At 41.0% G+C, this 25715-nt stretch overlaps 2 protein-coding genes across 2 annotated transcripts in view; both read left to right on the top strand.

Moving 5' to 3' along the window:
• The first annotated feature begins 4733 nt into the window (after positions 1-4733).
• Positions 4734-6917, top strand: LOC136440649 (transmembrane protein 26-like). Its single transcript, XM_066436740.1, has 4 exons — positions 4734-4948; positions 5432-5618; positions 6293-6734; positions 6802-6917. Exons 1-4 carry the CDS (start codon positions 4734-4736, stop codon positions 6915-6917), a joined length of 960 nt encoding a protein of 319 aa, XP_066292837.1.
• Positions 6918-10457: 3540 nt separating this feature from the next.
• LOC136440430 (allene oxide synthase-lipoxygenase protein-like) overlaps positions 10458-25715 on the top strand; it is a 24449-nt gene continuing 9191 nt past the window's right edge. Inside the window, exons 1-14 of the mRNA XM_066436474.1 lie at positions 10458-10538; positions 14815-14878; positions 15503-15666; positions 17083-17252; positions 17823-17959; positions 18502-18546; positions 19428-19550; positions 19729-19826; positions 20740-20872; positions 21559-21654; positions 22868-22964; positions 24494-24611; positions 25001-25093; positions 25603-25663. Of these exons, the coding sequence (XP_066292571.1) occupies positions 14843-14878; positions 15503-15666; positions 17083-17252; positions 17823-17959; positions 18502-18546; positions 19428-19550; positions 19729-19826; positions 20740-20872; positions 21559-21654; positions 22868-22964; positions 24494-24611; positions 25001-25093; positions 25603-25663 (1371 nt within the window). The 5' untranslated portion in view covers positions 10458-10538; positions 14815-14842. The remainder of the gene's footprint in view (positions 10539-14814; positions 14879-15502; positions 15667-17082; positions 17253-17822; positions 17960-18501; positions 18547-19427; positions 19551-19728; positions 19827-20739; positions 20873-21558; positions 21655-22867; positions 22965-24493; positions 24612-25000; positions 25094-25602; positions 25664-25715) is intronic.

The following is a 25715-nucleotide window of genomic DNA, read 5'->3' as shown; positions in this document are numbered from 1 at the left end:
ATACTGAACTTATGTTACATTTTGCTCATAGTTAGTTCCTCTAGTCTCATACACGGTTGTTTCTTCCCCTCCCCGCCATTCATTCAAGGTGCAGTCATGTCTTTGACAGATTTAAAATTGATGGTTCCCCTTGTCATCCTGTGTCGCTACAGGGTAATTAGGCAATTATCAAGTCACCTAGGTCCACAAATCCGGTATAAAAATGGTGTAGAAAACCTTAAAAACACATTGATGATTGGATTGTTTACATGACATATCGTTTCCGATTGCTTTTTAAGTGAGTGAATCTCTAATTCTAATGCTACTATTAACGTTAACATGATCCACGATAATTACACTTATTTCGATGTCACTGCTTTTCGAGAGCCTTAGGCCCAGTTTAAACATACTTTTTTGAGTCTATTGTCGATATATATGTCCGCATGTCTAAGAGTCCGAAAACAGTTAAAAAAGCTTAACACAACTTAAAATACCATTCTTAACACACGCCCCTGCTTTTCTCCAACATACCGTATTAACTAAGTGTTACAACAGTTTGGCCTTTTCTAACGTTTTTCGGTCTTTTGATGGTGCACGTCTTTGAATGTTTGCAAGGTCAGTCCCTAATGACCCTACATCCTTTATTCTAACCTGACTGCACGTTGTATGTATATGGTAGGAATGGGTAGGAAAAAAAAGACACGAAAGGTGATAGGAACTCACTGACAAGCAAAGTGATATAAGTTCGGTATAAGAGCAGCCGGTAAATACGTTGGAAAGACACAAAACTGTGCACATGTATACAAAGCTGAGACAAATTGTGAGAGCTAGTAGACACGTTGTGTTACCTCTGGTGTTGCTAGTGTTTGCGAACGGTCCCCCAGATAATTTGCAGGGAAACCACTAAATACACCGCTTGAGGGGCGTGTTCCGTCCAATGTGATCTCTCTCTCTAAGCATTTAGCAAAAAAAAGTTCGCAATATTATCGTCAAGTCACATGCTATGTACATAATTGACATAAACACCAGATGACCACTTTCTTAAATCATTTCTATAAATATGTCAACAAATGGCACTCAGTTAAAACATGTCTGACCTTAAATAACGCGTAAGGCTCTCGAAAATCAGTGACATGAAAATAAGTGTAATTATCGTGAGTCATATTTACGTTAAAAGTAGCATTAGAATTAGAGATTCACTCTTACTTAAAAAGCAAACGGAAACAATATGTCATGTAAACAATCCAATCACCAATGTGTTTTTAAGGTTTTCTACACCATTTTTATATATCGGATTGACCTAGGTGACTTGCCTCTCCTAGATAATTGCCTAATTACCCTAGCCTTGTACTGACACCTGATGGCACGGGGAACCATCAATAGTAAATCTGTCGAAGACAACATTTGACTTCACCGAAAATTAGAGCTGGCGTGATCTGGCGTCATGGCGCATGCCCACGAAAGCCGTCACATCTGACCAATCACAATCGTCGATTAGAATGACGTTTACGCCGATTCTATTAATAGGAGCTATATATATTAGAATGTTGAACATACATGCAGTTCATTTGTACAGTCAATGAGTGGATACCTAGTTGGCATAACTGACTTTTTTTGCGGCGTTATTCCTACATGGCTGCACCTTGAATTCATGGCGAGAAAGGGGGAAGAAACAACCGTGAATGAGGCGAGAAGAACTAACTACGGACGAAATGACATAAGTTCGGTATAACATCAGCAAATGAAATACGTTGGAAAGACACAAAACTAAGCATTGCGTGCAGATGAGTGACAAGTTATGACAACCAACCTTAGGTAGGTTGTGTCAAATTGCCTGTATGTTGTCTCAGACCTATGGCCCACCTAAAGATATGCCTATCCTCCAAATGAAATTCGTCGAATTGGACATTTTTCATCGATCGTTTGCAGATAGCTCCACGAATTTCATACATTGAAAAACGAATAACTTTTACGCTTTGTGTGTGGTTGTCTTATCGGTCATACTTTTACATTTTGCATGACATTTGGAATCATCATTGACTTGCAATTATGAAGTCAATGATTACCAACATCTAAGTCAGGTCGCAGCGAGGCCGTAGTACTAGCGTGATCGCCGTCCTAAGGAAATTGGTTTGACGCTAGGATTTTTTTGTGACCTCGCAAAGAGTTTATGCCCTTCAAGTCTTACAGCTGATTATCTGGTAGTGTCACCGCATGGTACGGGGGTAATTTATCAAATCTGTCAAATTGAAGATCTGACTTGGTCCATAATTAGGGGTGGCGTGATCGGCATGCTGGCTAATACCTGCGAATACCACCAAATTTGACCAATCACAATCATTCATTATAATGACGTTGACGTATCCTATTAATAGGTGGTATTTATACGTTGAACACCTTGCAAGTATTTATAGGCTGAACATCCAGTTCGTCTGTACAGTCGGAAAGTGTACAACTAGCTGTCATAACCGACTTCGTCGACAACAAAACATAACTGTAAGGTACGTGTCCTGCCAAACTTCATATTTCATCATACTTGCAATATGATCTAATGATCTAATACGTTTCGGTGACACACCATTAAGCGTTGCCAGGATCCCCCTATGCAGACTCTCATGTCAATCGCAACTGTCATGTGTTTCTTGCCTTTGGGCACCGCAGTGACAAAACCAACAGAAACCCTCTCAGACAACACTGTCTCGTCGCGGACGTCCACAAATTTCTGTCAGTCTGGCGTAGATTGTATGTTTTCCCAGGAACTCCTCTAGTTTGAAGGTTCAACGTCATCAACTACAAACAAACTGGTTTTGTTGAAGCATCAGTGTTGTACAGCATAAGGTAGTTATACACTTCTCGTTTAATTGACCTACGCAAAAGTCTGGTGTCGGAGGAGTGGGCGTATACGCAAGTGTAATCAAACTTCACTATCTATGGGCTTCCCCATGTGAGTTTTCATCATCAATAGAAATTTATCTGTCACTTATCAAGTTCACAAAGGGAGTATGAACTCTGTTACTAGGTTGAACGTATTATAAACGCCGAAAAGCCAAACATGCATGTAATATAACATATTTTCGGCACTCCTTCCTAGCAACCCCCATGTTAAGCCTCATCGAGTCAGGGACCCTGGTCTGTGCTGTTTTGGGGTGCAACAGCTCTTGATTTATGACCAATAGTGCACCTATATCATGCACGGCCTTTAATAGAGTGAAATAGTACAGACTTATTCAAAGCTCCGGTTGTTCTATGCGTGTAAGATGCATACTACTTGATCATTCATGCATATTTGGTGCAGCTATTATTTCTCCTATTATCTCGATGAAAAATGGAGATATTGTTTTGAGCGTGTCTGCGTGTTTTCGTGTGCGTGTGTTCGGGAGAACAAAGATCAAGGTCGATTTACGTCCCCGGTATGTGTCCTTGGAACTGCAGCAGAGCTTACATTTTTTGCACCTTTTGACCTGAACATGCTTAGTCATGCTATGATCTATATTTTTAGATGGCAGATAGCTTGTGATATAAGGAAGAAGTGCTGTAGGTTTGCCCCCCTAGCAGCTTGCTCTGGAACTGCATTGGCGTTTTTGTCAAAATCTTCCAAGGAGAATAACTGAAGAAAGGGACGACGTATTTTCCGGATTCAGATGAGAAGAGCTTCATGACATCTGACAGAGTAAAGTATGCCTAAGTGATTAGACCACCATAGGGGTCCTCCAGTGCACTGGGATGTTGTTGTTTACAACAGGAGCATCTACTGTTCAGGTGATGTCCGGGAGTTTTTATCTTAATGAAAAATTGAGATATTGTTTTTGGCGTGCCTGTGTGTCTGTGTGCGTGTCTGTGTGTATTTCCGGACTATTGTAGTCAGCATAACTCAAGAACCTCTGGATGGATTATGATGATATTTGGTATGTGGGCGGATGTTGTGAAGCCAAAATTCAAGGTCGATTTTGGGCCCCCTGGTATGTGACCTTGGTACTGCAGCAGAACTTCAATTTTTTTATATTTTGACCTGGACGTACTATGGTCTTGATTTTTGAGTGGCAGATAGCTTGTGATGCAATAAGTCGAATGAAGACCTTTATTGCACATTTCTGCCACACTTGGCTAAGTACAGGTCATAACAAAAGAAAACAACAAGTACAGTTGATGGATACAGAAAGAATATGACTATCATTAGATAAATTCTACTTTTCCTCGCTTTTCGGTTATAGTAGATATAAAAGAACAGACGTGTTTTTCAATGGGAGGTTTGTCTAGTCGCATTAGGAATATGAATTTTTGTACAGTGCTTAAATGTGTGAAGTAGGGAAATAAGTTTTCTACAAGCTTATACAGTTCATTTCTTTCTTTCGCATATAATCCACATTCTACTACAAAGTGACATTCGTTTTCTATTCTATTCAAATTACAATGTTTACATAATCGTTGTTCTAGAGGAGTGCGGGTATGTCTTCCCGTTTCAATATGTAGTTTGTGGCAGCTGATTCTTAGTCTTGTGACTGTATTCCTGACCCTCATATTTGCATTACTTAGATATTTTTCTTCATTATAAGTTGTTTTGAATAATCTATATGATCTTAACTTATTTTTGGCAGCCCCATCTTTGTTGTCGTTATGTATTTCTTTTAGAAACGTTTGGAAGTAAATGTCTTTTATCCGCTGGCCAATGGAACTAACAATTTGTAACGTATTTGTAAGTGATTGGATTAAGACTTCTCCATATTACTTCCAGAGAACTTCTTGAGACGGAAGCGATGGCGAAGACGACGTGTTTGTCGCAGTTCTGCACAGTCCTGAAGGCGCTGGTGACGAGACTCCTGTTCGTGGCCCACGGGCTGGTGTGCATATGGCGGGCCACAGTGAGTTTCCCGGCCAACACCATGCTGTGGTTCCTGATGATCCCCATCGTGCTGCTATTCGTGGAGACCATGGTCACCCTCGTGTACAAGAAGGGAAAGGAGTGGGGATGGTAAGGTTACGTGTTGTTATTTGTTTACTTCTCTTTGTTAGAAATAATGATAAACAAATAGCTTTTTTTTACTTCTTTTGATCTGCTTCATGCAATAATACACGCTCTACCCCGTACCTACAGGTTCTGCCAGAGCGTGTTCCTGTACCTGTTCTGTACGATGCCGTCCTTATTAGCCACAGTACGTAACACATGTCCCGTCCCTGCAGGTTCTGCCCGAGCATGTTCCTGTACCTGTTCTGTACGATGCCGTCCTTATCAGCCACACTACGTAATTATAACACACGTCTCGTCCCGTCCCTACAGGTTCTGCCCGTACGTGTTCCTGGACCCGTTCTGCACGGTGCCGTTCTTATCAGCCATAGTACGTAACACATGCCCCGTCCCTGCAGGTTCTGTCCGAGCATGTTCCTGTACCTGTTCTGCACGGTGCCGTTCTTATCAGCCACAGCACGTTACTCATAGTTCATCCCGTACCTACAGGTTCTGCCCGAGCGTGTTCCTGTACCTGTTCTGCACGGTGCCGTCCATTTGGTTCATGGAGTTCTCGTTGCGGGACCGGCGGCTGGAGTCCATCTCCTCCGCCCGAGCGGCCTGCCTCAACGCCACGGCAAACTCCACGCTGGACGACGACGAGTTGGTCGTGTCGCTGCAGTCGATTGGACTGGATGTAAGGCTACTATTCTATTCATTTATTTATTGAGCTTCACCATATCAATTGGGCCGCGTGGAATAGGTGTTACAGCCTTTTCAAAGCCGCCAAACCACGAAAGACATAAGAAAACATTACAGCAAATCAATACAAACCTTGGTGCAAGAGGAGGAAAAAAGTAAATTGAATAGATATAATAAGTGAAATATGGTATCAGAAAAATGTAATTAGATTAAATCAATGAAATAGTAATATGAAATGAAATGAAATAGGACTAGGTCACATTACCTACTGTTCTATGATAGAGTCATCAAGTACATATAGTTGCACAGCAGGTCCCGTGTGCTCAAGCACTACCCTTTTCCATTGACTTTAAGAGTCTGTTAAATTGTCGAGCCCTTCATTGAGAATCTAAAGAAATCCTCATCAGCAGAAGATATCTACAGCTTTGTTTAAATGTCTCTAGCACTCATGAAGATATGCGGCATGCCGTTCTGTCCCATATCAGTCCATGCACAGCATGTGTAAGAAGTTTATCTGTTCGTCTGTTTTCAAACTTTATGATGACCATTTACATGGAGGTATGTTCCCTGTGATCCACACTCATGGTGACTCATAATAACTAAAATCTACCAGACCAGTAAGACACAGTTTAAGTGTATAATCCATGTTTCTACCTCTTGCCTGTACAGCTAACGCTGACCATAGACAGCGGTACCTGGGTGCTGGGCCTGGAGCAGGCTCTAGTTTTCCTCCTGATCCTGGGCCGCTGGTTGCTGCCCACCAACCTGAAGGACGACCAGCTCTCCCAGCTTCTCCTCTCCTACATCGGCATGGCTGCCGACATCTTAGAGCTTCTAGGTGTCTTCGATGAGCCCAAAGTGCTACGAAACGAAGTCCTGACCTTCGTGGTGTTGACGATCTTCTCGCTGAGTCTGCTGCAGTTCACCGTGGTCTTCACCGCCATCCCCGACCGCATGCCGAGCTGCTCCGTCACCTGCCCTCCTGGAAAGGACTGCCGCGGACTCCACTGCTGCAACCCCGAGATCTTCAACATCTACACCACCATCATCCTACAGGACGGAGCGTTCTTTGCCGTGAGAGTGTACCTGTTCTTCGTTGAGAGGGTCTTCAGTCAGGGACTGTTGTTTTTTGCAGCGAAGAATATGCTTGTAATCATGCTGGACATCTATCGAATAAGAGCCTTGTTTACCGACGACGAAGAAGACGAAGATAAGGAGGAACACGAGCTGCAAGATACGGCTACAACAGAAGCTATCACTGTTGGCGGGATGGACAATCGGGGATACAACATAAGGACGAGCTAGGGATAGTTAATATGTTGAAATAGTATTGTTTTGTCAATGCTTACTTTGGTGTTCTAGAAATGTAAAGAGATTATGCACTTGTTATAATTACTTATCCTGCATTCTCAATATGTGATAACCAAGACAGGTCATTTTGAAATATTTGGAATCTAATTGATTAATACCAAGATGTATGTTTAAGAGTAGAGGCAGGATTCTGGAAAAGACTAGGATTTTTTTAACTTTGCTTATCATTTCAATGTAATCATGCTCCATGCACATACAGTGTAGGATTTACGGACTGTTGTTATAAACTTCAAACTTTATTGATTCAATCAACATTGTAGTCCTTTATCATAGGACTGAATTGTAGTGATTTTACAAACACTTCTACTATTGCACATTGAATGATTAAATACATAGAGCATAAAAACATCATTATTCACTTTGTTAAAACTTTGATAACAACATTGTCAACAATAGCAACGTGGACATATAGACATAGAGTTTTGGGCGAGCATTACACGGTCATAGATGACAGAGTTCTGGGGATAAACGAGTTTTTGTGTCTATTTGATCTGCTTAGTGGTGGTTTCAGTCCCACACGTCGACGGAGGTTGTAGGTTATCTTAGGCTGTAAGTCATGGACAAAAAGAAATACAAAAAATATTAAAGTCATTGCGGTTTAATGTCAGATAACTTCGTTTTTATCACCAGCTACATGAAGAAAAACAATACCAAAGCAGCTCGGGGCTTATATCATATATTCTTTCATATATAACAGAACGCATATTTACAAGTAAGAAAGCCTAAAGTTGTCTGAAATATCGCAGCTTACATAAATATATGTCCTACATTCCAAATAAAATCTGTTTACTCTTTATTTAGTATTTGAATTTTGATTGTGCACTTTGTCAGCTGTTCTTGTTAAACATTCATATGTTGATTTAAAACGTGTCTCTGTTGTTACTGACACCATAGTGATATATGATATATGACGTTATATGAGCGATTTCACGTTTGCTTTAAGCCACCACTTTAATATATCCATATGTTTTATTCACTAACAACATGCCTTAGTTTGATTGTCATAACATTTCTGCAGACAATCCTTCGTTTTGTGTCTTTCCAATGTATTTCACCTACTGATCTGACAGATCCTATACTGAACTTATGTTACATTTTGCTCATAGTTAGTTCCTCTAGTCTCATACACGGTTGTTTCTTCCCCTCCCCGCCATTTATTCAAGGTACAGTCATGTCTTTGACAGATTTAAAATTGATGGTTCCCCGTGCCATCAGGTGTCACTTCAGGGTAATTAGGCAATTATCAAGTCACCTAGGTCCACAAATGCGGTATAAAAATGGTATAAAAATCTTAAAAACACATTGTCGATTGGATTGTTTACATGACATATTGTTTCCGTTTGCTTTTTAAGTGAGTGAATCTCTAATTCTACTATTAACGTTAACATAACCCACGATAATTACACTTATTTCGATGTCACTGCTTTTCGAGAGCCTTAGGCCCGGTTTACACATAATTTTTTGAGTCCATTGTCGATATATATGTCCGTATGTCTATGAGTCCGAAAACTGTTTTTAAAATCTTAACACAACCTAAAATACCATTCTTAACACACGCCCCTGCTTTTCTCTAACATGTATTAACTAAGTGTTACAACAGTCCAAAAGTTTGGCCTCTTCTAAAGTTTTTCGGTCCTTTGATGGTGCACGTCTTTGAATGTTTGCAAGGTCAGTCACTTATGACCCAACATCCTTTACTCTAACCTGACTGCACGTTGTATGTATATGGTAGGAATGGGTAGGAAAAACTCTGTAAGACACGAAAGGTGATAGGAACTCACGGACAAGCAAAGTGATATAAGTTCGGTATAAAAACAGCCGGTAAATACGTTGGAAAAGACACAAAACTGTGCACATGTATACAAAGCTGAGACAAATTGTGAGAGTAGACACATTGTGTTACCTCTGGTGTTGCTAGTGTTTGCGAACGGTCCCCCAGATAATTTGCAGGGAAACCACTAAATACACCGCTTGGGGGCGTGTTCCGTCCAATGTCTCCCTCTAAGCATTTAGCAAAAAAAAGTTCGCAATATTATCGTCAAGTCACATGCTATGTAGATAATAGACATAACCACAAGATCACCACTTTCTTAAATCATTTCTATAGATATGTCAACAAAAGGCACTCAGTTAAAACATGTCTGACCTTGAAGAACGCTTAAGGCTCTCGAAAATCAGTGACATCGAAATAAGTGTAATCATCGTGGGTCATATTTACGTTAAAAGTAGCATGAGAATTAGAGATTCACTCTGACTTAAAAAGCAAACAGAAACAATCTATCATGTAAACAATCCAATCACCAATGTGTTTTTAAGGTTTTCTACACCACTTTTATATACCGGATTTGTGACCTAGGTGACTTGCCTCTCCTAGATGATTGCCCAATTACCCTAGCCATGTACTGACACCTGATGGCACGGGGAGCCATCAATATTAAATCTGTCGAAGACAGCATTTGACTTCACCGGGATTGGGGATGGCATGATCTGGCATCATGGCGCATGCCCACGAAAGCCGTCACATCTGACCAATCACAATCGCCGATTAGAATGACGTTTACGCCGATTCTATTAATAGGAGCTATATATTAGAATGTTGAACGTACAGTTCATTTGTACAGTCAATGAGTGGATAGCTAGTTGGCATAACTGACTTCTTTTGCGGCGTTATTCCTACATGGCTGCACCTTGAAGTCATGGCGAGAAAGGGGGAAGAAACAACCGTGAATGAGGCGAGAAGAACTAACTACGAGCGAAATGACATTAGTTCGGTATAACATCAGCAAATGAAATACGTTGGAAAGACACAAAACTAAGCATTGCGTGCAGATAAGTGACAAGTTATGACAACCAACCTTAGGTAGGTTGTGTCAAATCGCCTGTATGTTGTCTCAGACCCATGGCCCACCTAAAGATATTCATATCCTCCAAATGAAATCCGTGAAATTGGACATTTTTCATCGATCGTTTGCAGATAGCTCAACGAATTTCATAGATTGAAAAACGACTAACTTTTATATGCGTGGTTGTCTTATCGGTCATACTGTTACATTTTGCATGACATTTGGAATCAGCATTGACTTATAATTATGAAGTCAATGAATTTAACATCTAATTCAGGTCGCAGCGAGGTCGTAGTGCTAGCGCGATCGCGGTTCTGAGGAAATTGGTTTGACGCTAGAGTTTTTTGTGACCTCGCAAAGAGTTTATGCCCTTCAAGTCTTACAGCTGATTGTCTTATCTCTGGTAGTGTCACCGCATGGTACGGGAGTAATTTATCAAATCTGTCAAATTGAAGATCTGATTGCGTGGCGGTGGCGTGATCGGCATCCTGGCTAATACCTGCGAATGCCGCCAAATTTGACCAATCACAATCATTCATTAGAATGACGTTGACGTATCCTATTAATAGGAGGTATTTATACGTTGAACACCTTGTACGTATTTATAGGCTGAACACGTGCACCCAGTTCGTCTGTACAGTCGGAAAGTGCACAACCAGCTGACATAACCGACTTCGTCGACAACAAAACATAACTGTAAGGTACGTGTCCTGCCAAACTTCATATTTCATCATACTTGCAACATGATCTAATGGTTTAACACGTTTCGGTGACACGCCGTTAAGCGTTGCCATGATCCCCCTATGCAGACTCTCAGGTCAATCACAACTGTCATGTGTTTCTTGCCTTTGGGCATCGCAGTGACAAAACAACCAAAAACCCTTTCACACAGCACTGTCTCGTCGCGGACGTCCACAATTACTGTCTGACTGGCGTACATTGTACGTTTTCGCAGGAACTCCTCGAGTTTGAAGGTTCAACGTCATCAACTACAAACAAACTGGTTTTGTTGAAGCATCAGTGTTGTACAGCATAAGGTAGTTATACACTTCTCGTTTAATTGACCGCTTAAAAGTCTTGTGTCGGAGGAGTGGGCGTATACACCAGTGTAATCAAACTTCACCTTCTATGGGCTTCCCCATGTGAGTTTTCATCATCAATAGAAATTTATCTGTCACTTATCAAGTTCGCGAAGGGAGTATGAACTCTGTTACTAGGTTGAACGTATTATAAACGCCGAAAAGCCAAGCATGCATGTAATATAACATATCTTCGGCACGCCTTCCTACCAACCCCCATGTTAAGCCTCATCGAGTCAGTGACCCTGGTCTGTGCTGTTTTGGTGTGCAACAGCACTTGATTTGTGACCAATAGTGACGCAACTATATCATGCGCGGCCTTTAATAGAGTGAAATAGTACAGACTTGTTCAAAGCTCCGGTTATTCTATGCATGTAAGATGCATACTACTTGATCATTTATGCATATTTGGTGCAGCTATAGACAAAAAAGTCTAAATGGATTTGCCAGAAATGGGCGTTGGTCAGACATGTCTTGGGTGCATTGTGGTAGCCTAGGTCTCCGACACCCGAGGCAATATATTTTTATCTTTCATGGCAAACTTGTTCATGCTACTTTATTATCTTTGCCATATTCTAGACATGTTTCTCTTATTATCTCGATGAAAAATGGAGATATTGTTTTGGGCGTGTCTGTGTGTTTTTGTGTGTGTGTGCTCGGGAGAACAAAGATCAAGGTCGATTTACGTCCCCGGTATGTGTCCTTGGAACTGCAGGAGAGCTTACATTTTTTGCACCTTTTGACCTGAACATGCTTAGTCATGCTATGATCTATATTTCTAGATGGCAGATAGCTTGTGATATAAGGAAGAAGTGCTGTAGGTTTGGGCCCCATAGCAGCTTGCTCTGGAACTGCATTGGCGTTTTTGTCAAAATCGTCCAAGGAGAATAACTGAAGAAAGGGACGACGGATTTTTCGGATTCAGATGATCAGCTCCAGTTTAACCTTATGGTTTGTTTTGAAGTCTACTATGAAAGACGCTGTGCAGTCCTCAACTTATGTGATAGCATGTTTTAGCCATACACTATATTTTAATGTAGGCTCTTCAAACTATGATAAGAGTATACATATATATTCTCGTATGATTGGCTCATTGCATGCAGGACTAATGCACATGAACACTGCTCCACTGAAGACCAGAATGTGGTGAAATATATGTCAAAAGACCCCATTTGAAGCCTCATCGAATCAGTACCCTGTCAACTTGGGTGCAACAGCTTTTGATTTATAGTCAGGTTGATTAACCCATGGTATTCTCTCTTGCACAGAGTGGGGGTTTTAAGGATTGTTTCATACAATGTCCGAGGTTTGTATGGACGTGCATGATATTCAACAATTTGTCGATGTTAGATGTCAACCGACAAGTATGTTTCTCTACAGTAATATAGGGGTCAGTCATTCAAACTGGTATTTCCCCCCAGGCACGCTTACTGTGCATGTCGTATTTACAAAGCTACAGCCTGAGAATGTGTACATTTTCATGGTCACAGGAGGATACAGAACTAGCCTGGCTGCCAGACGTTTGTAGATTTACTTTAGCTTAAAAGGCTGACATCCAGGCTAATGAAAAACTGTTTCGCGAAATCACCTGCCTTGAACTTACTAGGCTAGCTCTCCTCATCTTGATCAATATCGCTGGTCTAATTTTTCTTGTTGAGTACGCTAATGAGATCGTCACAAATCTTCACCATCGATATCCAAGGGAAGTCTCAACGAGGTTTGTTTTTTTACCGTAATCAAATCTAGCTTCGGCCTATTATAACTTCACATAGGACGTATTAGCCATGTTGCAATAATACATAATGCAAGCTGTAGAGGTCACATTTCCATTGGCAAACCCAAATTATAAGGCTTTATCATAATGTCACCTGAAATCCTCGCACCATTTTGTCTGGCCGCACTCCCTTTCCTTTTTGAATTTTTTTTTCTGATCCCTCTGTCGAAAGCTTTTTGGAAGTTTTTGAGCAAGCTAATGGGGTTTCATTCAATGCACTGTTCAATGATGCTCAACAACATATGTTCTATGGTCCAGAACTATCACTGTGCAAAATATGAGTCAAATCGACTTTTTGATCCCTGCTACTATTCTTTCATCCTTCCAGACATTTCCTCTTAATTAAGGGAAACTCAAGCAATATCAGGGCCCAACAACCGGATAAGTCAATTTATTTCGTTATTTCTATACATCATTTAGTTCAAACAACACTATTACAATGTATAGTAACGTCCATGATGCACAAATACGACGTTGTTGTGAAAATCATGGCCGACGTTTTTGAAGGCTCGCGAAACTAAGGGATCGTACATTTTGTGCAGTTTTAAAATGCTCAAAGTATGAAGTTATTTCACAAATGGCCTAATCATAAACACTGTTGGTAAATGTCACTACCATGAAGATTTCAGCATTTTTTCTTATTTCCATTTTTTGGCCTTTATATTGCTTTGGTTGACTTTAAGAAGTTGTCAGGGTGTTCCAAATCCGGGGTCAGAAATCTGACACGCGCGACCGTAGGAGTAAACAACGTGCGCGCGGGGAATTTTCACGATTGTTAAACGGCAACAACACAGGAAATCGTTGAGGTGGGTGAAACTTGCTTTGACTAATATTGTATTACATACATTGCAAAAATATGCTGCATAGATGTCTCCATTGCTTCAAATATGTGCATCAAACGTGGCCAATGCGGGAATTAGTGACCCTGCGAAGTGATGTGGGCCTCTTTTGAACTGTGTTTTTGGGGATCCTTCAGGAGCGCGCCAAACAGGTATATTATGAATTTAGTTCCAAAGAATTCCGTATATTCCAGCTATGCCAGATTGGTATTTCTGGAATGTTACTCGCACGCGCAGTAGTAACATCATGCCCAAGATTCTATGGGAGGTAAGATAAGATCTACCGAGAGGACAACCTTCCCGTCCCCTCCTCCGCTGTGATTGGGACTCCCGCAGGGTTTGGTAAATTGCCTCCGGCTGCGCCGTGACGAGATATTCCAAAGTCTCTACTGTTCGCCAGAAACTGTTGTCTACCCGTCATTGTGGTATGATCTTGTAGACAACACGTCATTGTAGGATCTTGTAGATCTTGACCGGTTGCAGGGACATCGGCTAGCTCTGAACTCCTTTTTTTTTTCTCTTTTTCGGGATTTAGGGAAAGTCATGCCTATTGCAATGTGTGAGGCAACCCTAGACCGCTCATCTGGCTCTGTTTAGAAATTACCGTCACCGATGTGTTACTTCTTGGGACCAACCACTAAAGCTGTCTCTCTGCTAGAGCTTTTCTCAGAATGGCATCCCCGGTAATTAGTCTGTTTGAGTCAAGGATTCGAGAATTCATCAATAAATCAGTGAAACATTCAAAATGCCAAATGTTTCCAGGCTGTCCAACAATAAGTACACACATTTTTACCATTAGCTACGTGGCCGGGCACCTTACTTAAAAATGTTAATCATAAACACCACTTACATAGCCACTCAATCGTCGCCATGGCAATACGTTTTATTGCCTTTCTTGTTGTTATCATCCAAATGTTTGATTGTTTTTACGTTTGTGAATATTAGACATCCAGGTCATGTGAAAGACGAACAAAATTGAGTCTTTACTACTGGATAATTAAATTTTAATCTCAGACGTCTCAAAATGCACATCCGACGTTTTTTATCATTTCAAACATCTGAGATTAAAATTCAGTTATCCAGTAATAAAGACTCAATTTTGTTCTTCTTTCTTCGTTTTATTGTTTTGTAAATATTCTATATAACGTTAATACCGTACAAGTGACAACGAGGATATTAAGGTTAAGTTGCATATAATATGAATTCGCCGCCACTTTGTTTTGTCCATTTATTCATGTTTCATTTTTGTGTGAATAAGACGAAAACAGTTGGTGTTGTAATACAGGACCAACCAAGCAACAGACCTAGCAACCATGGGCTGTTGTTCTGGGAGACCTAGTGTGCCAGAGGTAACGTTTAATGCTATGCTAATGTATGAAGTTTAGGATGCAAAGTTTCTCGGGGTTAGAGTCACTATAAATGTAGAAAATCAGTTGGAACTTGTAGTAAAGCTTTATAGTGTTATTGAATATCCAGCCATTCATATTTCCAATCGTCACTGAATGAATGATTTTGTACGACAATTAAGAAAATACCATTATGTCCTAGGCATGATAGTATCTTAAATTCTGTCTCCTTTTGTATATGAATATTCATTTTACAATTTGGATTGACAATTTAATTTCAAATAAACACACATGCGTGGGGGCTATGTGGGCCTTCAACTCCTGTTTTTGTAATATATGTAAAGTCATATAAAAATTTACCTGCAAGGGAAAATGTCATACAATTTAAGATCTGCATAGTCAGTCTAAAATCGCAGACATGAATATTTTGGAAGCAAGAAGTTTATCGACCGATTCCATAGCCCCGCCAACCTCCGAAAGAACCTAAAAATAAAAATAAAACACTAAAATACAAATGTTTGACGGACACGCGGTCACTCTCTCATTGGTCGGATAGCTAATTGTGATGGACAGTCGGGATTGGTCTATTGAGACTGTTAAAATCTGTTTTTCTCGTCCCGCCAATAGGGAGGCAGGGACACAGCGCTTGTGAAAGTGAAGACGGGGAACTATCAAGGCGCGGGGACGGACGGAAACGTATTCCTTGCTCTGATTGACAGCGAAGGAAGGAGATCACGTGATATCCACCTGGACTCGCCGTGGAACGACTTCGAAAGGGGCACAGACTTGGAGTGAGTGTTATACGAGGGGCGTTCAGAAAGAAACGCATTTTGTACCATAGTAGGTTCATTTTTGTATAAAATGAGTTGAAATTTAGCACAAATGTACAGGAATATCTCTTCTCAAATTGTAAGACTGAAGTGCCTCAATTTGTTGTTCACATCTTTATGAGCGACTTCTACAATGGTTGTAAGTGAGTCATACTTTACTGCTAATAGAACTTCCCTTTTACTGTTATGTGCCTCCGACAAGCTTCCAATGCTGTTTTGAAATCAACTCAGTCTCTGGTAAAAATCAGCACAAGATATTGAGATACTTCATTCTCAAGAAGAGATGTTCCTTTACATTTGTGCGAAATTTCAACTCATCTAATACAATATGGGTTCGGCGATCCCATACCTTCGCCGAAAGGTGATAACTTGTATGAAAGATGTGTTTGAAAGGTGTGTAATGGATTGCCGTATCAAATTACCGTCATTTACAACTTTGGAATCATAACATTTTCTCATCAATTAAGCAAATGATGTCCTTATTTACATATTCAATCGATATGTAAATCGATTTTCTTCTCTATGTCACAGTTATCAGTTCATATGTCTTGAAGCGCCATTGTGAAAAGCACTACCCATATGTTGACCCGAAAATCCCAGCCTGTGACTCTGTCCATATGATGTCCTCATATATAAGCGTATTCGTATATAGGTCGTCCTCCAAAAGATAGCACATTGAAAGAAATTTCAACTTTTCCTCATTAATCATGTAAAGAAGGACCTTATTTGCCTAAATTTAAAGCATCAGTTCAGTAGATGATGACTAAAGGTGGCAGCGTGTTGCGTAATGGTTAGAACATTCAGCTGTCAAATAAGGGCACCCGGGATGGATCCCGAGTTGCCCCAGACATGTCTGGACATGCACCTGGACGTTATGCCCTTGGGAAAGGCACTTCACACAAATTCCCTCACTTCACTCAGGTGTAAATGAGTACCTAGCTTCGAATAGGGACGTTAAATGGCGGTCCCACCACAACTTTCGAAAAAGAGTAGGGGCCTGCCCCGGTGTACGTGTGCGATAGTCCAAACCCTTCTGTCTGGAGTTGGTGGTTCACTACAAATCACCCGGATCGGATGAAGGCCTGGCGAACCCCTCATATCAGCCATACGGTGATTTACACCATCCACGTCTTGTATCTGCCAGCGAAAGGGTATGTCACCCCGTAGGGGGCGGTGCGTAAGCACGTCGACTGATGATGATGATGATGATGATGATGATGATGATGATGATGATGATGATGATGATGATGATGATGATGATGATGATGATGATGATGATGATGATGATGATGATGATGATGATGATGATGATGATGATGATGATGATGATGATGATGATGATGATGATGAGATGATGACTGCTTTACCTTACTTTAGGCTCAATGTGGATAACGTTGACGTCCGCCCTCCCATCCATGAAGTGGAGGTGTACCGAGATGGGACCGCTCCACGCGACAACTGGTACTGCCAGTCCGTCTCCGTGAAGCTACAGCCGGACCGTAACGGCCCAACGTACGACTTCCCTGTCAACCGATGGATCAGGGCAGGTCAGTGGATCAAATTCCGTAGGTCTGAGGGCGGGGGGTTGATCTGAGGAATTGCATTCTTTATTTCGGATGGTAACATAAATGCAGTGGCCCCGTGTAATGCTTCTGTTCCATTTTTCAATCCGGGGCCCGGCCGGGCTGTTTGCGAAAACGAACAATGAAAAATGCATATCGAGAGAATAAGCAATATATGGTTAGGAGTATTTTCTAACGTTCTGTGTCGTTCATATCACATCTTTTGTTCCCGAAAGCTGCACGGCCGGGCCACGGGTTGGAAATGGGACCGAAGCATTATGCTACGGTCACATTTCCAAACCGGGGCCCGGCCGCATGAACGAAAACCAAACAATTCATATCAATAATATACACAAATGTTGCTCATGATTTTTTGCCACTTTTTCTGTGTTTTACATCATCACCAATAAACTGTCCCAAGTTGGGAATTGTGACTTTAGCATGATAAGGGAGCTTCAGGTGTTTACCTTTGTTTTTGTATGTTCTTCTTTTTTCACGTCATGTCTACTTGTTTATGAGAATGTAATTTAAAACGTGATATGCTGTCATCTGTAGGTGAACGAGTTTGGGTGCCCCTTGGCGGTGCAGTACTACCCCAGTTCGACCGGCACCCAGAGAACCGTGACAGAGAGCTTCAGCAGATGAAGCAGCGTTACGCGTCCTTCACTCCTAATCCAGGCCTGCTGCCTATGGTACGATAATAAACAATTTCGGTCTGTCAATCAAAATTATCGATTCGGCCAATAAGAGAGCGTGATTGGTCGCATGATCATCAGCAGGCTTGTCCGCAATTTTAGGCTTGGGCGTTGCATAGTAGGCGTGGTTTATCATCGCCAATAAGGTTATGTCTTTGGTGACGTTTGTGGCTGTGGTTTAGCAAAATAACTCAAGAAGCTACCGATGGGTCGTTATGATATTCGGTAAGTGGGCAGAATAGGTTTGATTATGGGTCTCATAGCGGTTTTCTATGGTACCGCAGCAGAACGTCCGGTTTTGGTATCCCAGGTTCTAGTTCTGAACATGTAATAGCCACGTTGTTTTAGTGACAGCTAAAATAAACGGTGTTGGTCTGGTCCCTCTAGCGGCTTTATATTTTCCTTGCAGCTGCAGGCTTGTTTTTGTCCTATACTTTGAAACAATATACATTAAAAAGGGACGCATGTTGTGTTGGGTATGTGATATCAAATTGTACCTGCTTTGTCCTAAATTTAATCATTATGTTTCACGCATTTAGTTGGCAAAACTACCGCCGGAGGACGAGTTTTCATCTCGACAGAAGGTACACGTATCATCATTGTACACGTATAAGTGTGTCTAAATCAAGCTAGGACCATATGTCCTTTATGTAAATATACATGGCAGAAGCTTAAATACAGTTATCAATGAATCACGATAGTATAGTCAGATGCATACGTGCCTATTGCATGTGTACTGTACATATATATTGCATGTGTATTGTGTATTTCACAGCAACGTCATAAATTATGATGACGACGTCATGCAGATATAAGTAACGTGTTACGGTTGGAAGCTTCAATTGGAGATCTTGTTGAGCTTCAGTAAGTGGGGCGTTCGTTTTGTGAGTGTAGAATGTAGTACTGTTGTAATACTGAACACTCACATTCCTAAGATCCAGTACAGTAATGCTAGATGATACCATAGGCCGTATGTTGTGTATAGATAAGTTTAAATAAGTAAGATTGGAGTCCAGTTAATTAATTCAATTCAATAGGTTACTCTGGTAAATTTATGAATACTGGACCCGGGTACCCTTATGACCGCTCTGGCTCTACCCCTCAGTCCACTCTACCAGCTGTAAGAGCGAAAACGTTAAGATTTCAAAACTGAAAATATGTATGTCACCTGCGAAGATGTGTATTATCATACTAGTGCATTATCAAACATAGTATTCATTTTCTGTAATAACCGAAAGAGGGTCAGGGCAAAATGTTTGAACCGCCCTCGTTCATATGAACCCTATTCTTATAACGTCATCATGTTTCTAATTACATTCACCAAGATGGCCATGTTTTGGGGAGCGTGTGTCTGTGTGTGTATGTGTGTCTGTCTATCTGTCTGTGTGTGCGTGTACGTGTGTATCCTTTGATCTGATTTGATTTTTGATTTGTTAAACATTTGCCTATGTGGACACAATTGCAGGGTGCTATGGTCAAAGTGGGGATCGCATTAGCCCTGAAGGATCTGCTCCTCCTCTTCAAAGATGGGCGGTGGACATCTTTCGAGAGTATCACCCAGGCGTTCCCTGAAGGCAGAATCCCGAAAGTGAGGAAATCTCACGGTAATCTCGCGAGACGATCACATGACCCTCTAGCGAGCTCTCGCGAGATTATCTTCATTTATCACGTCCTATCTGCCACATGTAACTTCTTATAATTATCTTAGCCACCACTTTTATGTTACTGATTTGAGTCTGGGAGAAATTTCTTTTGTTGTACCCAAGGGAAAGGTCGACTGGAAAACTGATGAGCATTTTGGCGCTCAGCGTCTCACTGGAGTTAACCCCACATCGATTCGTTTGTGCACGGAGATACCGAAGGCGTGAGTATAGAGCGTCTTCACTCACTTTTCATATCAATGGAGCAGACAGGTGCTGACCGCCATGCTGGTGTCATTGATTTGCATGTCAATCGACCGTAGCTCAACTTGTCACAGTATTTCTGTATTATGTTGGCAATTAGTATGCAAGCTGTTAATATGTATTCCTCTGGTATTCCTTTTGTTAAGCTGGAAATAGCCAGAAGATATCGTGATCGCTTGACGATTCAATAAAATGAAGTTTACTATACGTCCGCCCGGCTCTATTTACATGTATATATCCCCGTTAGTATTTTGAGCTTGGAGGATTTTTACACGCCAGGTACGTATACTATAGTACGTGTCGTATCCAGAACCGTGCCTATCCAATTTCGTGCCCATGCAGGGTTGACGGTTAGATTTGGAAAGGTTCTGTATAGTCCCCGTGTATCCAAGGACGTGCTTTTGCCACAGGCACTATCCAAAACTCTGCCTAGGCACGGTTCTGGATAAAGCACGGTTCTGGACGCAAGAAGTTTCTGATTTATTGAATTAAACAACCTCAGCCTATGGCTGAATACAATTACCTGACAAGGCCTAACAAAAGTTAGGTTACAAAAAGAGTTTCAGGGGAGATAAGAAAAACATGTCTTGTTACGTGTTCTTTTACGTCTTATTAAAAACTGGCCTTCTTATTGTGCTTATCGCCCCTTATCTATGCCAAAATATTCACGATGAAGGGAGTGTGTATACGTATAGGGTATACATGTGTTTAGTGTTTTACAAAACACACTTTGTGCAATTCTGTAAGCGGAATTCTGTAAAAATTCGGCTCTTTATGTATTCATTGATACATAATCTAGTTGAAAATAACACCCCCTCTGGAGTTTAGGACTCCTTTAACAGCACACCTTTGTCTCAACCGCTTGTTCCACAGGTTTGGCGTAACGTCGAAGATGGTCAAACCTTTCCTACAAGGCCTGTCTCTGAATGAAGCGATGCGAAAGAAGCGTCTGTACATTGTCGATCACACCAACATGAAGATAACAGCATCTGAGATCAACAATCCTGTAAGTCCTTTTTGCTTCATTTGCACAGTATGAAAAACATATTGTTTTTCATTTCAAGAAAATAATTATTTCACGTGTGCCCTATATACCACACCACAAGCCCCCCTCTCACTGGACCCGCGGCACGCTGTCGGCGTCGCTGCGGCCGACCGAATTGACAAATAAAGCACTCAACGAATTTCATTGACAAAAACGAATCTTTTTAAACTTTGTTTGTTTTGTTGTCTTTTGGTTCTACTTGTACGTTTTGAGTGATATTCCCATTATAAAGTCAAGGGTAACACATATCCAGTTTAGGACGCGGCGACGCGGCCAGCGTTCCTCGGATCCAGTGAGAAGGGGGGGAGGGTCTATTACATCTATTGTAACTGTGCGGTGGCCATTAAAACAAACATAAAACTCCAATGTATTAGATTATTAGACTGCTCAATATCAACATTCCTCAGTCTTAAGATAGTAGACTTTACCACAGAAACCCTCCCTCAATACTAGTATATTCATTATGTTTCATTCCTATAATTTATATTGATTATGTTTTGTTGTGCATATATAGGGGCTCCATCAAAAAATATTACCCGTACCCTGAAGAGGCCATCCAGTAGTTTAAAAAACCCACAGAATGACTGAATAATAAATAAAATTCGTATATCGTTTTACATCTTAAAACGATCATGCTCACCCCACAGATGTGTGCTCCTTATGGACTGTTCTTTGTCAGAGACAGCGGGGACCTGGTTCCTGTGGCCATCCAGCTGTATCCTAACGACAAAGAGAAGAACCCAGTGAGCCCTTTTACTTAGATTATCAATAAGAGTCCTTGTTCCGTGAATAATTTCATGAGGTTGAAAAATTACTGGCTAACAAGGTTATTTATTCACAATCATGACCAGGATTTATACACAATCACGAGCCGATCGACGTTTCGGTGACCATCTGTAACCTAACTTAGGGCAGTATTGGTACTACGCAGCAAGATGTCGCTGCTTACAGTGAGGTTCCAAACGTAAAGTATTTTCAATAATACAATGATAATAACATGTATATGTATAGAATAGAACCAGTCAGTATTGCCCTAAAGAAGGTGACGGGCGGCTAGCGAAACGTCGGCTGTTGATTGTATATAGATGTGAATGAAAAACCCTGTTATCCAGAATCCGTGTTGCATTCCAAACAGGTCTTTGTCCTGGATGAGCTCCGAATCTCATTTGGGATAGTCAACGTATGTCCCAAACGTATCTGGTAAAACTACCCGATTCGGATATATTATGCATCCGCAATTAGGAATTAACTGCGTTTTTTAGGTGTCGAGAGACGTTCTAACATGTACCTTTCGTGTTCGTATCCCAGCTAGACGATTTGCCACGTGGACTTCTAGTATAGACCCGGGCTTGAATATGTACTACGTGCGGTGCCGTCATCGCCATGATTCTTTTTACACATAAGTGATTTCAATAAGCAAACAAAACTAATGATAACGCCGATGTCCAAGGGAGGCCAGAAGCGTAAAAGCTTACACATTGTCCACCCTTTAACAAATGAACAACAAACTAATATTCTAGGGCAGATGAAGTAAATCAGATTCAATATCACACATATTGCGTATGTAAATAAGTATTTTTAAATAACGTGTTCAAATTTTATAAATCAATACCTGACCATTTCCTGGCAACGGATTAAACCAAAGGCGATGGGTTGCCGTGAGTTCTAGCGTGTGAAAAATGCGGCTCAGTTTTTAGTATAAGTGAAGGTTCATTGTAGTACTCTGGTCTGGCCAGTGATAATTGACAAACAGGCCAATGTTGAGACCTTAGATACATGCCGTATATTCGAGTGCAGGGCTAGGCAATAAAACTGAAAATGAATGTGTGAGGCTTTACATGTAAAGTCAATCCATGCTAGCAGTTGTAGAAAATACACTCACCGTCTATTTGTCGTACGAACATGTGCACTCTGAATATCATTTGAGACTCATTAGTCAAAACCGTCCAATTATAGGTATTCTTGCCGAACGACCCGCCTTACACGTGGCTGATGGCGAAGATGTGGTTCAACTGTGCGGATGGGAACTACCACGAGGCAGTGCCTCATCTTGGTGAGACGAATTTCACACGTCACAATTCGTCATTTCTCCCTTTGTAGTAGTACCAAGCAAAGACAAAGTGATACAATGTTAAAACATCCATTATTTGTTTGTTTGTTTGCTTGTTTGTTTTTGGACTTTTGTTTATTTATGGTACTGCAGCGGAACTTCCGGATTTGATGTCTCGTGTTTTGGACATGCTATGGTCACGATTTCTGTGGTGGTAACGTAACATGACCAATTTACGTCCGATTTATTCAAAACGTTTTTATCTTAAAACCGCACGGACAGAGCCAAATTTTAAACCCATGGTCAGAAATATCAGCTCTTCTAAAAAGTAAATGCATGGTCTGTAAGTTTTTCTCCGCCTATTTAACGCCGTGCGAGCATGTATTTATACTGAGGTATATGATGAAGAATTGTGCTAGGGTAACCCATTATCGTCCACCTCGGTCTTTTCCCTTCTAGCACTATGCTTGAAGAACATAGACCAGAAAAAAATGCACAGTAACTGTCCAAAGTAGTCTGCAGACAAATGATAATAAAATCACTATGTCTGTCCGGCCACTTGCTTAACGCGATGGACAAAAGCAATGTTTATTTGTAAATCCCCCCCACATGCGCGGCACGTGGCGTTCACGTGGTAAACGCATGGCCATTATGTTTTGCTGTGCAAAAATTAAAGAGATGGCTAAGGATCATACTTATGATGTTCTTTATTGCTCATGAGAACAGACCTTGGCATAATACACCGCGACATGTGGACATGAGCCAAACCGGACGTAAATAGGTTCTACACGTAAATAGGTCATGTTACGTTAGATAGCTATTGTGCTCGGAAATAAGTGATATATGTTTGGGCTTCCTTGCGGCCAGTTCAATAATTATAGAAGCATTTTTGACAAAATATTCCGAAAAGGATAACTCAAGAAGGTATTAACGGATCTTTATGAGTTTTGGTATGTAGGTAGCTCATACAGATATGTACGAATTGAAACATTATGCAAAATAGGAAGATATTTGCATGATTAAGGAGAACAAAATTCTATTATACCAGTTTTTCAATGTATCTCTTAACCCGGACATGCTGTAGTCTTGACATTTGGGTGGCAGGACAAAGTGGGGAAGGTTTGGGTCACCTGAAATTTAATTTTGGAACTGCAAGGCCTTTTTGTCAAAATATTCCAAAGTGGAGATGTACGTAGTTGGATTCATATTATGCAAATAAGAATAGAATTTGCATAATTAATTTGCATAATTAATTAGGACATTAATTGCGCTGTTTTCAGTTTCTGGACTTCAATAAATGTAACACATGTAATTCATCGTAGGTGAAACAAACAGATACAAAACATGCAAATGAGGAGCTGATTTTCATAATCAATACAAAAATGGCAAAACGCTTAATGATAAATAATGGGAATTATTGACATGTGTAAGTCAGTTGAATATCATATATACGCCAAAGTGACGGCGTGAGTGCACTCATCCTGCTTGAGATGAATGTAACATGTACATACGTACCTTTGTGCTCTTTACAGGATTTACCCATCTGTTGGTTGAGTACTTCGCTGTTACGGCGTTTCAGAACCTCGCGCCGGCCCACCCGATCCTCCGGTTGATGCAGCCGCACTTCATCTACCTTTTTGCTATCAACCAGTGAGAGGCATTGCTAGGCTAAAATAAGTCACTTAGATCAAGCACAGCAGTCACATAGCGAGTGTTTGATATCTTTCCAATTTTGGCATTGCTATGGGTGTATATGAATACAAACGGCATGCGTACGTAATCAAGATGCAAAATAATACAAATATAAGATGCATTAAAACAATATTGGTATGTCCACATAGATTCTATTCATTGTAGCGTGTTATTACCAAAATATAAAAGATACATTCAAGGTATGAAGGCTCGTCCACACTTATGCGTATATTCAAGTCTGTAGAAGTTCCGTATTGACATTTCTTTGGTTTAGGTAAAGTTTGCGGCCAAAGAAGTAAAAAGTGTGAACGGGGCCTAACGGCGTTGATACTTTTCTTGTTGTATAGGCTTGCGCTGGACACACTGGTCAACAAAGGTGGTGGTCTGGATCTAGTTACACAGATTGGCGTGTCCGGCAGCTTTGCTCTTGTCAGAGAAAAGTAAGTCATGGATCGAGGTGTGAAAGAGCATGCATGTTGTTGCATAGGGCGGTGCCCATCTCTGTTTATATAGCCCTTGGGCCACACCCACACGTCACAACATTGCGCAATCACTACATCAGGGGGCTAGTCCACTTGCAGTGGCTGGTTAGTGTTCAACTTTCATACTCTGCCCTAAGTGCTGGGTGCTACGTAGAGAAAATAGTACGTGTCAATTTTGGTATGAACCCACGACCTACCAAATGCAGGAAGGACAAAGCACCTACTGTGTCATTGCATCAGATAATGTATTGTTCACTCACTTATATATTAACGTTAGGCGTTTGCCAGTAAGTAAAAACCTCCAACGATGTATACCATACTTACCATAGTTATGTTGCTTGGATAATCATATACATCATTGATAACTACTATGTTTGTGTCTACTAGCTAGTTTATTATTGATATTTGGCATAGAATGTCAAACTAATTCTAAATTGTTTCTCTAAATTGATGATTCGCGACCACAGGCTGAAGACATGGCGACTTGATGTGGATGGAACGCTTCCACAAGATTTGAAAAACCGAGGGGTGAGGAGCAGTTAATGACAACTAAACTATCGAAAACTTTATACAGCTCGTA

The sequence above is a fragment of the Branchiostoma lanceolatum genome, chromosome 8, assembly GCF_035083965.1.
Source record: "Branchiostoma lanceolatum isolate klBraLanc5 chromosome 8, klBraLanc5.hap2, whole genome shotgun sequence".
Taxonomy (NCBI): domain Eukaryota; kingdom Metazoa; phylum Chordata; class Leptocardii; order Amphioxiformes; family Branchiostomatidae; genus Branchiostoma; species Branchiostoma lanceolatum.
This window is presented reverse-complemented; position numbering and strand designations above follow the sequence as displayed.

Bases quoted from the DNA above. Each gene is read 5' to 3' on its own strand.
- LOC136440649 (XM_066436740.1), top strand. From the start codon at position 4,734: ATGGCGAAGACGACGTGTTTGTCGCAGTTCTGCACAGTCCTGAAGGCG. The intron at 5,619-6,292 runs GTAAGGCTACTA...TTGCCTGTACAG, and splicing joins TGCAGTCGATTGGACTGGAT to CTAACGCTGACCATAGACAG. The intron at 6,735-6,801 runs GTCAGGGACTGT...CTATCGAATAAG, and splicing joins CTTCGTTGAGAGGGTCTTCA to AGCCTTGTTTACCGACGACG.